Source organism: Megalobrama amblycephala, linkage group LG6, assembly GCF_018812025.1.
Source record: "Megalobrama amblycephala isolate DHTTF-2021 linkage group LG6, ASM1881202v1, whole genome shotgun sequence".
In the NCBI taxonomy this organism is placed as follows: Eukaryota; Metazoa; Chordata; class Actinopteri; order Cypriniformes; family Xenocyprididae; genus Megalobrama; species Megalobrama amblycephala.
In genome coordinates, this window is record NC_063049.1 from 27556304 (window position 1) to 27568745 (window position 12442).

At 42.0% G+C, this 12442-nt stretch overlaps 1 protein-coding gene across 11 annotated transcripts in view; it reads right to left on the bottom strand.

Annotated features, from left to right (window-relative positions):
- Positions 1-12442, bottom strand: part of stxbp5l (syntaxin binding protein 5L) — a 195240-nt gene that overhangs the window by 35161 nt on the left and 147637 nt on the right. For all 11 annotated transcript variants that reach the window (XM_048193630.1, XM_048193626.1, XM_048193625.1 and 8 more), the window contains exons 15-18: positions 4584-4801; positions 4110-4276; positions 3805-3930; positions 925-1076 (exon numbers count right to left, since the gene is read on the bottom strand). In XM_048193630.1, coding sequence (XP_048049587.1) covers positions 925-1076; positions 3805-3930; positions 4110-4276; positions 4584-4801 — 663 coding nt within the window. The remainder of the gene's footprint in view (positions 1-924; positions 1077-3804; positions 3931-4109; positions 4277-4583; positions 4802-12442) is intronic.

The following is a 12442-nucleotide window of genomic DNA, read 5'->3' on the forward strand; positions in this document are numbered from 1 at the left end:
TAGTGCAGTCAGTTTGCTATACTGACAATATCATTTGCAATGAAAAACTGCATTGAAAATTTTAGAAACATTTTAACCAGTAGTCTCAGACTTTTGGATTCCACCATAAATGAAGAGAAAAACTACAGAATGTAATCAATGATAGAATGAAAACTGAGGGGGACTTCTGGCCCTTCAGGTCATCAGATGGGAATACACACCAGCCATAGTGTGTGGGTGAGCGTTAAGACGTTCTCTCTCTTTTTCAAGAGCTTACATAAAGTACGGATCAAAATCACTCTTCGACCGCACCAAACGACCTTTCTGCCCACCTCTGTATCTCCATGTCGGCTCAAAGCCTCTCGGTTTCTAAAGATACGGCTGCCTGAACAAGAGGAGGGAGAGCGACCGCTTTGAAGTGAGGAGCCAGCATGGCCGCCTCCCCACAGCTTCCTTTTGATGAAGCTCTATGAAAACAGATCTTCATCTCCAGCTTTCACTTATAACATCTTTCTCTGGATGGTCTGTGTTAGTGTGTGTGTGTGTGTGTGTGTGTGTGTGAGTAGTCAGGGTAGGAGGATAGAGGAGGCCAGGTGGAGCAAGATCTGTGCTGGATTAGTAACAGCAAGTCCGTATGGCAGGTTACGCTGTGTTCTCTGTTAGGTGTCGTGCTCAGGCAAAGACCAACAGCAACAGAGATACAACAGACGACATGCAGAGAAGGCAACCATGAATGCAGTCTGTCCCATGCAGTTAGAGAGAGGGACTGTGTGTGAGTTTAATGGAAGAGAGACAGAATATTTACAGGCAAGGACAGAAATTAGACAGCCTGAGATTTGCAAAGTTTGTTTTTTATGGCTGAAATGCTGTGGATGTTTGCAGATACATGCCAGTGACTTGTATTTGAACATTTGCAGGTTTTTGAGACACGTTGTGCATGTGTACCTGATGTAGACTGCCGGTTTTTGCGAGGAGAGCGTGTTAGTCGCTGGAAAGGGTCTGCAGATCCGTAGAGCTCCAGGGTGTTCATACACAGCAGAACAGTTTTCTGCAGGTAGTCCACAACTGCCAAACCATTGCAGTTTCCTAGAGCCAACCTGTACAAACACACACACACTCACTGACCATACACAACTATGCTTCATATTAAAGACTTAGTTATACAAAAGATCATTATAAAGTCAAGTTTAGTCATGACTAACAATACTTTTGCTATCGCAGTTATGACTAAATACAAATACTAAATGCAACATACAGCTCTGCTCAGTTTATATACCCCACCAGATTCTGATAAATGTTACCGAGCCTCTCAAGGGACCTTTGCAAAAAACAAAAAAAATAATATATATATATATATATACAGACTTTCGCATGCGCATGAAAAACTTTTAGGTGCTCACGAGAAACTATTTCTGGTTTATGTATATTAATTATTTTGTGCGTCACTGCCATTTTTTACCACCAGTTAACATTATTAATATGTGCCTTGTTTTACCTTTGCTATTGACATAATCGGCCAAAATACAAACTTTCCAGCGATGTCTGTGAAAAAATGTGTGTTCGACAAGGTGGCGTGTCTGTGCCGCTGCACGTTCAATCCACTTCGTTTTTCGTTTATCAGATCTATTAATTTGATACATTTACTTCATAGACATCCTTCTCTGGTATATCCATTCTGCCCTCTGTTTGCTCTGTTGTCTGTGTTTCTTTGTCATAAGCACTGTACTGTACACATGCTGTGTGGTATCGGTTGCTGTTATTGTAGCTTTTTAATTAGTACGAGTACACAAGTGCAGTATCGGGCTTGATACAGATACATCTATTGGTATTAGTGCATCCCCAATTAAAAGTCAATTCAGTATAAACTCTGAATATATTAAAAATCTAAAAATACTAACTAAAAAGAAAAATACATATACACAACCGTTCAAAAGTTTGGGGTCAGTACGATTTTTCAAAAGTTTGGGGTCAGTAAACCATTTACTTTGTTACAAAAAAGAATCTATTTCAAATAAATGCTGTTGTTTTGAACATTCTATTCATCAAAGAATCCTGAAAAAATGTAACGTGCTATAAAACTTTAAAATATATTAAAAACAGTATTTAAATTAACAGTTAAAATTTTTACTTTTTTTTTGTTATTCACTGTAGTTTTGATTTCTTTCTGAAATATTAAAACCCTACATTTTTAAATAAAAAAAATAAATAAAACTCTTATTTTGTCTAACATGTTCTACAAAGGGTAGAAGAGAAAGAATATTTCTACAAGGGGTATGCTACCTTATGAGATCAGTTGCTATAGAGTGGTTTTAAAATGTTTCATCAATCACTGGTAAAACCCACACCTCGGGGCCCAGTTATGAACAAACAAATCTCAAGAGATACACACACACACACACACACACACACACACACACACACACACACACACACACACACACACACACAAACTCAGTCTGAATGACACTGAGTATGCAGTGACATTTAATCAGCTGGGCTGAATTCAAAGTCTTTCTGTCCATTGTAGCCAGACATCACCATGGTAACCTTTGCTCGTAATAATGCTTTGGAGATTAAGGTTGCACGTGTTTGCAACTGAATCAAAACAGGATGACAACAAGTGAAATATCTGAAAGGAGACCAAATTATAATTAAGAGTTTCAGCACTTTAATTGAAAACATCAAACACTCCGTGAGCTGGGATATTAACAGCTGGACATGAATCTGGAGTTTTGATGATGACAAAATCAATTAAGTTAAACATGGGAGGACTGATATTATGAGTCAGAGAAGAAGAGATATTAAAGCTCATATACCACACAATACACTGTAAACCCTAACACTCAAAATAATTAATTGGTTTGAGTAGGACAAACTTAAATTAAACAAATTAGTTCAGTCAAATTAACTTTGTGTATTTAGAACTTTCTTTCTAAGAAATTGTATTCAAGTTCACAGAACTGATGTATTTTAAGTAAACTGAACTGTTTCATTGTTTTGAGTTTTATGAACTTATTTCTTTTAATTTAGATGAACTTAAGTTTAACTGAAACTGAAACTGGACTGGGATTTCTATGTCCCAGCATGCTTTGCCCATGGCACTTGAAAGGGAGAGTAAATGCTAAAATGAAGTGTTATATAATGTTTTTTTTGTGCAATATTAATGTTAAGTGGGAGATTTAGTAGTGATTAATGTTTTGTTATGCTAATTTAGAAGAGTTTCTATTAATGTGGATTTTTGGAGCATTAACATCATGGTGACAAGCAGTGCATGCAGCTTGAGAGCTTGCAGTTTGCAGTCTGAGAGCAAGCACGTTAAATGCTTTGTATTGCTGTACTCATTCAGCAAGTGCTATACAAAGTTATTGTTAACATTAACAAATTAGCAAGTTAGCATTATTTGAATTAGCTTGTTATAACTAGCTAATTTTACACTAAAAATGTTTACATTGGGGTTACATGATAATTTTAAGTTAAATGTATGAGTGTACTCAAACATTTCAAGTTAAGAGCAATTGAAATGTATGAGTAGTACAAAATAAAAATCTGCCAGTTCTGCTTAACTGATTGCCTCTTTTTTTTTTTCTTTTTTTTTTGAGTTTTGCCAACTTATTCGGGTTTACAGTGTATTGTTTGATAACCATACTCATATACCGTGGTACATAAGTCCAAAAAAAATCTTGGTATTACCACAGAATATTTTATTGGTAATACTGTGTTATTTATTTGCAAGGGCCAGTAGAGAACAGAATATTACATTAGAGAATAAAGTGAAGATTCTATTGTCTGAATAAAATGGATGACAAAAGAGGAGGGGTCACTTACAATCCATAGGCGGAGTTTAAATCCAGGCTGGTGATTTGTTGTGGTGGCTCTCCATCGATCCATAATAACTGAACCACCAGCTCTGCCTGGTATCCAGGAGGCATTCGGATCATACGATCTTTAACCCTGAGAGGTAAGTATTCAAATTCAGTTTTATGTGGAATCTAATATGACTGTTACACTTTCATTTAACCTAATACTGTCTATATTTTATTATCTAGTAAGTAAGTAAGCTAACTATGTCCTGTCAAGTCCTACATACAGTAGGAAAACATAAACATTGTGAGATTTTTGTGTAGACTAACTTGAGGCAAGGGATGCTGTCCCGTGCGCTGTCCGGCGTGTTGCTGCGGGGACTGGGGGGTTGTGGTTGGGGTGAGAGACCGCTGGGGTCCGAAAAACATGGAGTGTTCTCTGTATCCGACGGAGAGATGACATCCTCCATCTCACACTGCAGCCGCACCTCTAAGGACTTTAATGGAGTATTCAAACACAATGTAAAGTAAATGCATCAAATCCATAGTATGTACTCGAAAAAGAAGTATGGCAGGACTGTACAGTCAATAAAGGTCAATTGGGTCCAAAGTTGTTTTGGACCCCACTGGCTTTCATTGTATGGACAAATTCAGTTGAAATATTCTTCAAAATATCTTCTTCTGTGTTCCACAGAAAGACCAGACAGAAAGTTTTGAAACAACATGAGGATGATTAAATGTTGACAGAATTTAATTGTTTGGGTGAATTATCCCTTTAAGAGAACAGAAGTTTTCTCAACTCACCGTGATTGTAGTGTTGGCGTCATGTTTGCTGAAGCGGTACAGGATGACGTGGGCGCTGATGCCGACTACACAAAAGATACGGCTTTGCGGACACCAGCTGATCATCTGAACGGCGTAGGGGTCTTCCTCCACAAGCTCGCCGCTACGTCCCACGTCTCCACTCTTAGGCTTCTCAAATACCTTTGATGTCTTGAGCTTATACAACATCTGCAGTGTGACTGATAGAGATGGAGGTTATCACCTCATGATGAGGTCCTCATCACATCTTATTACATAGTGAATATGATGCACAGGGTGTTAAAACGGAAACAATGCTTTAAAGGAAATATTCCGTGTTCAGTACAAGTTAAGCTTAATCAACAGCACTTAATGGTGGCATAATGTTGATTACCACAAAGAATAGTGTCTCTAATTTTAGAGAAAAAACACTGGTTTAAATCAAGGCACTTATTATTCCTTTTTTAAGGTTCCTAATATTGTTTTGGGAGTCTCCTACAACAGGTTTACATGCATGCATAAAAAAACAAAAAACAAAAAAAAACATTTGTTTTCCCATAATATACACTTAATTTCACCTCAGTTATCAATGTTTTGTAAATGATTCGTTAGAAGCAGTTCAAAGAATCAGTCTATCTAAACCCCTCCTTTCCGTGAGCCTACATTGCACTGATTGGTCAGATGGCCCAATTCTTTGTGATTGGTCCATAGCCATAACTGAATGACAGCTATCAATTCGCAAGACATTGTATACAATGTATGGACAGAAAAGATCAATTTTACTGTATCAATTCGAGCCTGAGTCTGACGATGAGACGTCTGAAGTAGTCAATCAAAAAGAAACTGATTCGCAATCACGACTGGAGTAGGATGTTTCTCTATGGTAAGTGTCACCTTAGTTTGTGTTATTTATAAGAATCGATAGCAGCGTCACTGTTATACTGTTATACTATGTAGGTGCAACTGTGGGAACTGTATCAGAATGTCAAGCAAAGCTGAAAACTAACATAAGCTAAACATTTAGGCCAGATGTGTACACAGACTTTTTCCTCATAACTATTAAGAAAGTAAAAAAAATGGCTATATCATTGTTTGACATTACAATCTGTGTTTACTGTTTACGGGGAGAATACTTCAACTAGTTAGTGTTGACTAGCGTCTTAACATCCTATTACAATACAGATAGGGCTCCACTCTACTGTAATAATAAAAATGTAGAGGGAAAAAAACAGTTTGTTTTACAGTTATGTAAGCAAACTGAGCCCACAACTATGTTGTAAACTCCCACGTTAGCCGAGCACAAACATGAATAGCTGATAATGCATTACATTTTGTAAACAAAAGTCATGCTCCATCTTTTTAGACAATATTGGACCCACATCTGAATAGCACTTTTTAGATTTAAAACTTTGCAGGATGTTTTCATTCACTTGGAGCTATGTTACACACTACATGAAAGGGAATTTTCAAAAATCCATAATAGAGGCACTTTAAGGCCCTTTCATAATGATAACTATAATTATAAAGTTTTAATAATTGTTATAATTTTTTAAGAACAAAGAAGTCCACAATACAGCTATAATGATAACAACACAGCAAATAAAACACAGAGAAACAATATCTTTGGAATCACATTCAGAACAATTTTTTTCAGCTGATGAACAAAAAAAAACATTGACAGCCAATCATAGCTCAAGCATTTAAAGCAGAAGACGACATAACCGGAGAATTATGGTTATCGTTCTTGGTGTGAACGGGCCTTTACAATGGAAGTGAATGGAGTCAATCTTTTAATAATAAAATGGATGTATTTTTCAACAGTATAGCTACAAGACAAACAATATCTGTAATAACATGGTTTTAGTGTGGGGGAAAAAATGACCCATTAATCTTGTCTTGTAAAATAATATCCAACTTTATTATTTCTGCTTTTAAATCCTCCAAATAAGTGCCTCAGTGTAACGTCTCAGGTTATGTCTGTAACCCTGGTTCCCTGAATAAGGGAACGAGACGCTGCGTAGTCGCTTTGGGAACGCCTCTGCGTGTTTTGTCTTGAAGCACTCGTGAAATCGAACCAATAGTGTGAAGGGACGTCAGTGCGGGTGACGTCACGGACCAGGAAACTATAAAGCACTCCTGAGAACAAAGAACGCCAGCTTCTGATATGGATGAAGCAGACGCTCACAGGCGTGCAGGGAGTATGGCTAAGCTACGCAGCGTCTCGTTCCCTTATTCAGGGAACCAGGGTTACAGACGTAACCTGAGACGTTCCCTTTCATGGGAACATCGACGCTGCGTAGTCGCTTTGGGAACGCTATCCCAACTAGGCCATAAGACCAAGTGCCTGTCTGTTATCTTATGACGAGAGCACCGAGGACCCTGGAGTGGAGCCCAAATCAAGGTTATACAACCTAATGAAGGTATGCTGAGATGACCACCCAGCTGCATCACATATCTCGTTAATGGGAACCCCCGAGATCAAAGCCTTTGAGGCAGCCATACCCCTAGTAGAGTGTGCCCGGACAGCCAAAGGTGAAAGCTGCCCGTATGACTCATGGGCAAGAGAAATGGCCTCGACCACCCACTTGCTCATTCTTCCTGATCCGGATTAATCAAAGGAGGAGGACAAAAGGCCTGCAGTACAATCGGTCCTGGGACGTTGGTGGGGACCTTGGATTTATAACCAGGTCTAAGATGAAGGAAAGCCCTGAACATACCAGGCACAAATTCCAAACATGAGGGAGCAACCGAAAGTGCTTGAAGATCTCCAATTCTTTTGAGAGATGAAATTGCCAACAGGTGGACAGTTTTAAGAGAGAGGAATCTTCCAGACACCTCCTCTAATGGTTCAAAGGGAGCCTCAGCTAACCCTTCCAACACAATAGCCCAGTCCCAGACCGGAGTTTTGTATGCACAGAAGGCCTCAGCCTCTGGGTACCACAGAGAAAGCGTATAAATGGGGAGTCTCTTCCACAGAAGAGTCCCCCAACAAAGCATGATAAGTGGAAATAGCCACTATATAAACCTTCAAGGTAGAAGGAGATAAACCATCCAAGTTTTATACTTGGTGAAATTGCAGCACAAGACTGATAGAAGAGTGGAACAGGTCCAGCTGACGTTGTCTACAGCAAGTAGAAAACAACTTCCATTTATTTGTCTGTTTAGCTTTCTCGTGGAAGGAGCTCTGGAGTGGAGTATAGTCTCGACAACCTCAGTTGGGAGACCGGATTCTATGAGCCTAGACCCCTCAGAGGCCAGGCTCAGAGTTTCCACAACTCCAGGCGGGGGTAAATTATCATGCCGCCCGCTTGAGACAGAAAGTTCTGTCTGATAGGGATCTCCATGGGGGAGCAGTGTAGAAGAGACACTAGGTCTACAAATCAAACTCGGGTTGGCCGGAACGGGGCTATCAGTATGAGATAGACCCTCTCTAGGCAAACCCTCTCCAGAACTCCTGGGAACAGAGCGATCAGGGAAAAAGTGTGTACAGACGTAACCTCTGCCACGTCTGCACCATGGTATCCAACCCCAGAGGGGTGGATTAGTCAGAGAGCACCATAGTGGACAAAGAGATGTTCTTTCGAAGCAAATAGGTCAACTTCTGCACGACCAAAGTTCTCAAATGAGCTCCACCACCTCAGGGTGGAGACTCCATTCCCCGGGCCTCGGCCCCTGCCTCAACAGGATGTCTGCCCCCACATTTTGATGCCCCGGGATAAGTGCTGCTCTCGGGGAGAGGAGCTTCCCCTGGGCCCACAAGAGGATCTGATGGGCTAATCTGCACAACTGGCGAGGCCTCAGACCCCCTGATGGTTGATATGAGAGACCACTGACATGTTGTTTGTGCGAACCAACACATAGTGGCCCCTCGGGTCTGGGAGGAAGTATTTGAGTACTCAAAATACCGCCATCATTTCCAGATGATTTATGTGCCAGGAAAGTAGATGGTCCTCCCAAAGACCCTGAGCCGAGCGACCACTCATGATCGCCCCCCAGCCTGTGAGGGAAGCATCTGTCGTTAGCATTACATGACGACAAGTAGCCCCCAACACAGGTCCCTGGGACAGGAACCAAGGCTTCTTCCACATGACTAAGGCACGAAGGCATCGCCGCGTGACCTTAATCATGCGAAAAGGATTTCTTCTCTGAGAAAACCCCTTGGTCCTGAGCCACCACTGTAAGGGTCTCATGTGCAGCAGGCCAAAAGGTATCATGTTGGACGCAGCTGCCGTAAGACCCAACGGTCTCTGAAACTGTTTTGCAGTGTGTGACTGGCCTAATTTCACCCCATTCACGGCCGAGAGAATGGAACGCACAAGAGCAGTAGACAAACGTGCCTGCATCGTGATGGAATCCCAGACTACCCCTAGATAGTTGGTAGTTTAAGCTGGAAGAAGCACACTCTTCTTGGCATTAATTTTCAGCCCTAGCCTTCTGATGTGAGACAGAACAACATCTCGATGTTGGACTGCTATATGCTCAAACTGAGCTAAATTCAACCAATTGTTGATATAATTCAACACGCGAATGCCCTGGAGTCTCAGAGGAGCCAGAGCTGCATCCACGCATTTTGTGAAGGTGTGGGATGAAAGAGCTAGGCAGAAAGGAAGAACCCTGTATTGATAAGCTTCACTCCCGAAAGCAAATCTGAGGAACCTCCTGTGCTGAGGATGGATGGATACATGAAAGTACCCTCCAACCCTCTTTGGAACAAAGTACAGACTGTAAAACCCTGACAGCTTGCTGGGAGGAGAAAGCCCTTCTATAGCTCCTTTTTGCGAGAGCGTCAGAACTATGTGTTCCAATATCAGAGACTGCAAGGGGTCCACCACTATAGGGAAGACCCTGTTAAATTGGGGCGGGCGAGACCCGAATTCTGTAACCCTTTTCTATTGTGAGCAGTACCCATTGAGAAATACTTGGAAGAAGTTTCCATTCTACCAGAAATCTACTAAGGGAACCAGTCTCTCAAGACTGGCCTCTGGTGGGTTTTTTTTTTTTTTTTGAGCATTTGACTCAGCGCCCTGAAGCGGCGAACCGGCAGGGAACAACCGAATCAAATGTTGACCGGCCCTCCTTAGAGGGTCAGTGGAGTCCGCTGCGCCCTGAAGCACACGAGGTGGCAGGGTTGGCAGAACGGCCCCCTGAGGGCACCGAGGAGGGGCGGATACCATATAGTGTGGTAAAGAACCCTCTTCGGAAGGGGGCTACCCTCGATTGTCCCATGCCACTGGCGTCAGGACCTTTTCGAAGCCTTCTTGGTGATAATAACAGTCCGCAGATCTGTCTTACCCCACAAAGACTTCAGCTGTGTTGCCTGTCCCGGTCCCCAAGCTTTCTGCGGGGGAGCACGGGTGGCGACACTTTTTTTTTTTTTGAATGAACAGTCAGACCAGTGCCCTGAAACGGCGAACCGGCAGGGAACAACCGAACTGACCACTCTATGACCCTCCTCTCCTTGGAGGATCACTGGAAACCGCTGCGCCCTGAAGCACACGAGGTGGCAGGGTTGGCAGACCAGCCTCTTTTCTTTTTAAATTCTTCAGAATTTAATGTATTCAATATTTCATTTAATTCTCAAATTAAATGCAGCCAAAAACAAACAGTCAAAAATGACAGGCTGAATATATTAGAATACAAAAAGAATTATAGCTCGTAATAGTTTGCAATATTATAGGGAAAGAGAGAAAGGGAACTCCGTCTACTCAGTTCCCTCCAAATATATATAAACATGTATATATATATATATATATATATATAAACATGAACATGTATATATATATATAAACATGTATATAAAATATATTACGGGCACGATATCTATGCGCAGCCTCGGCAAACGCGAGATCCGAGCCGTATATTCTTTATTGCGGACTTAATCTACGCGCTGCCTTGGCAAACGCGAGATCCGAGCTATATGTTCTTTATTGCAGGCTTAATCCACGCGCTGCCGCGGCAAACGCGAGATTCGAGCCTTGCGTTAGACTTTTATTCCCTTGAGAATAAAGCCAACAGGAGTGGAGCTAAAAACTCCCGCTAGTGCATACTTCTCTTTACACTTCGGGACATTTTTTATGAATGAACACTGTCAGCTGTGAACTGACGTGCATGCTCCACTCTCAGCAAACAAAACATCATGTGCATCCCTACTCGCTTTGTAGTATAGCACTGGAAGGAACGCGACTCAAACTGCTGTTCACTTTCTTTATATATACAAATATATCTTCAATATTTGTAAGTTGACAAATTCAGAAAGATATTTAACTTCTCAGTTAAATCGAGAAAATAATCAGACAAGTATTTCACGGTCTGAATATTTCAGATAAACAAAATAATCGTGGCTTTCAAACACAACTGATTTGTTTTTGATGTTAGAATAATAAACATGTGATTTTGAAACACTATGGGCCCTATTTTAACGATCTGAAACGCAAGTGTCAAAGCGCGAAGCGCAAGTAACTTTGTGGGCGGGTCTCGGCGCTGTTGCTATTTTCCCGGCGGGATAAATGGCTCTTGCGCCCGGCGCAAATCTAAAATGGGTTGGTCTGAAGTAGCTTCATTATTCATAGGTGTGGTTTGGGCGTAACGTGAAATAAACCAATCAGAGTGTCATCTCCCATTCCCTTTAAGAGCGAGATGCGCTCGCGCCATGGCGGATTGCTATTTACATGGCGTACACGCGATGAGTCAGTTAATATATATGTGTGTGTGTGTGTATTGCCACGATTGTTCAATTAATTAGCCAATTTCGTTCATCATTATAAGTAGTAATAGGCTGAATTGAAAATAGGTAGCCTAATTCTAATACATGCAATGACTATTCATCATTACATTTTTATATTTATGTACACAATAATATTCTTTTACACTGTAATCCTTTTGTTTTTAATGTTTGGCATGTTTGTGTGATGCGCATCCCTGTGTGTAATAAGCAAAGTCAACGCGCACTGTGGACGCGCCCAGAGGCGCAGTTTCTACCAACGCGCTCTAACAAAAAAATATTGCGCCATTGACTTTAGACCAGGTTTGAGTTGGTCTATGGCGCAGTCTATTTTCAGCTCCTTAAAATAGCAATGCGCGGGCAATGCGCCTGAACACACCTCCTTTTTTGCGCTGAACCGCCCAGGGAGCGCAAGTTCATTCACTAGTTTAGCGACGTGCTTCTGTGGAGGGAAAAGCGCGCTTTGCGCGGGTGCAAAATAGGAATGACACATGCGTCGGTGTACAAAGTCAATTGCGCTGGGTGCAAGATAGGGCCCTATATGTGTGTGAGGTGGCGAGTCCTCAAATCAATATCACAATATCCACCTCCTCAGAGCTGGACATGTGAAGTACCGGTGCCTCAACCCGGGGGAAGAAACCGCAGAGCGTGCTTCCACCTGGGAGATGGCACTGAAACTGGCAGGTAAGGGCAGAGAAAGGGCAGCGCCCGTCTCTAACCCCTCTGCCAAATTCATCTGCGAACTCCATGATCTGAGCCGCCGCTCTGCCTCGGCAGATGCGCGGGACCCGACCACGAAGAACGCGAGCCGCGGCACCTTCCTCAAAGAGCGCCCGGCGGGAGTGGAGAGGTTTTATATTACAATGCTCGCAAACAACCCCCTCGAGGGCCGCCTGGGCATGCTCCGCTCCCAGACAAACACCACATAGCTCGTGTGTATCCCCACCCGTGAAGTAATGAAGGTAGGGAAAACACACGGTCTGATGCTGTTTGCTCGCCATTATAGTGTCTTTTATATACATATATATGTGGTGTAATACTGATACTCTTGTTCTCAAACAAAAGAGATCGTTTCTGTATATGTAAATGACAGACAACACCAAATAAGACACACGATAACACAGAGCGCTGCTGAAGACAC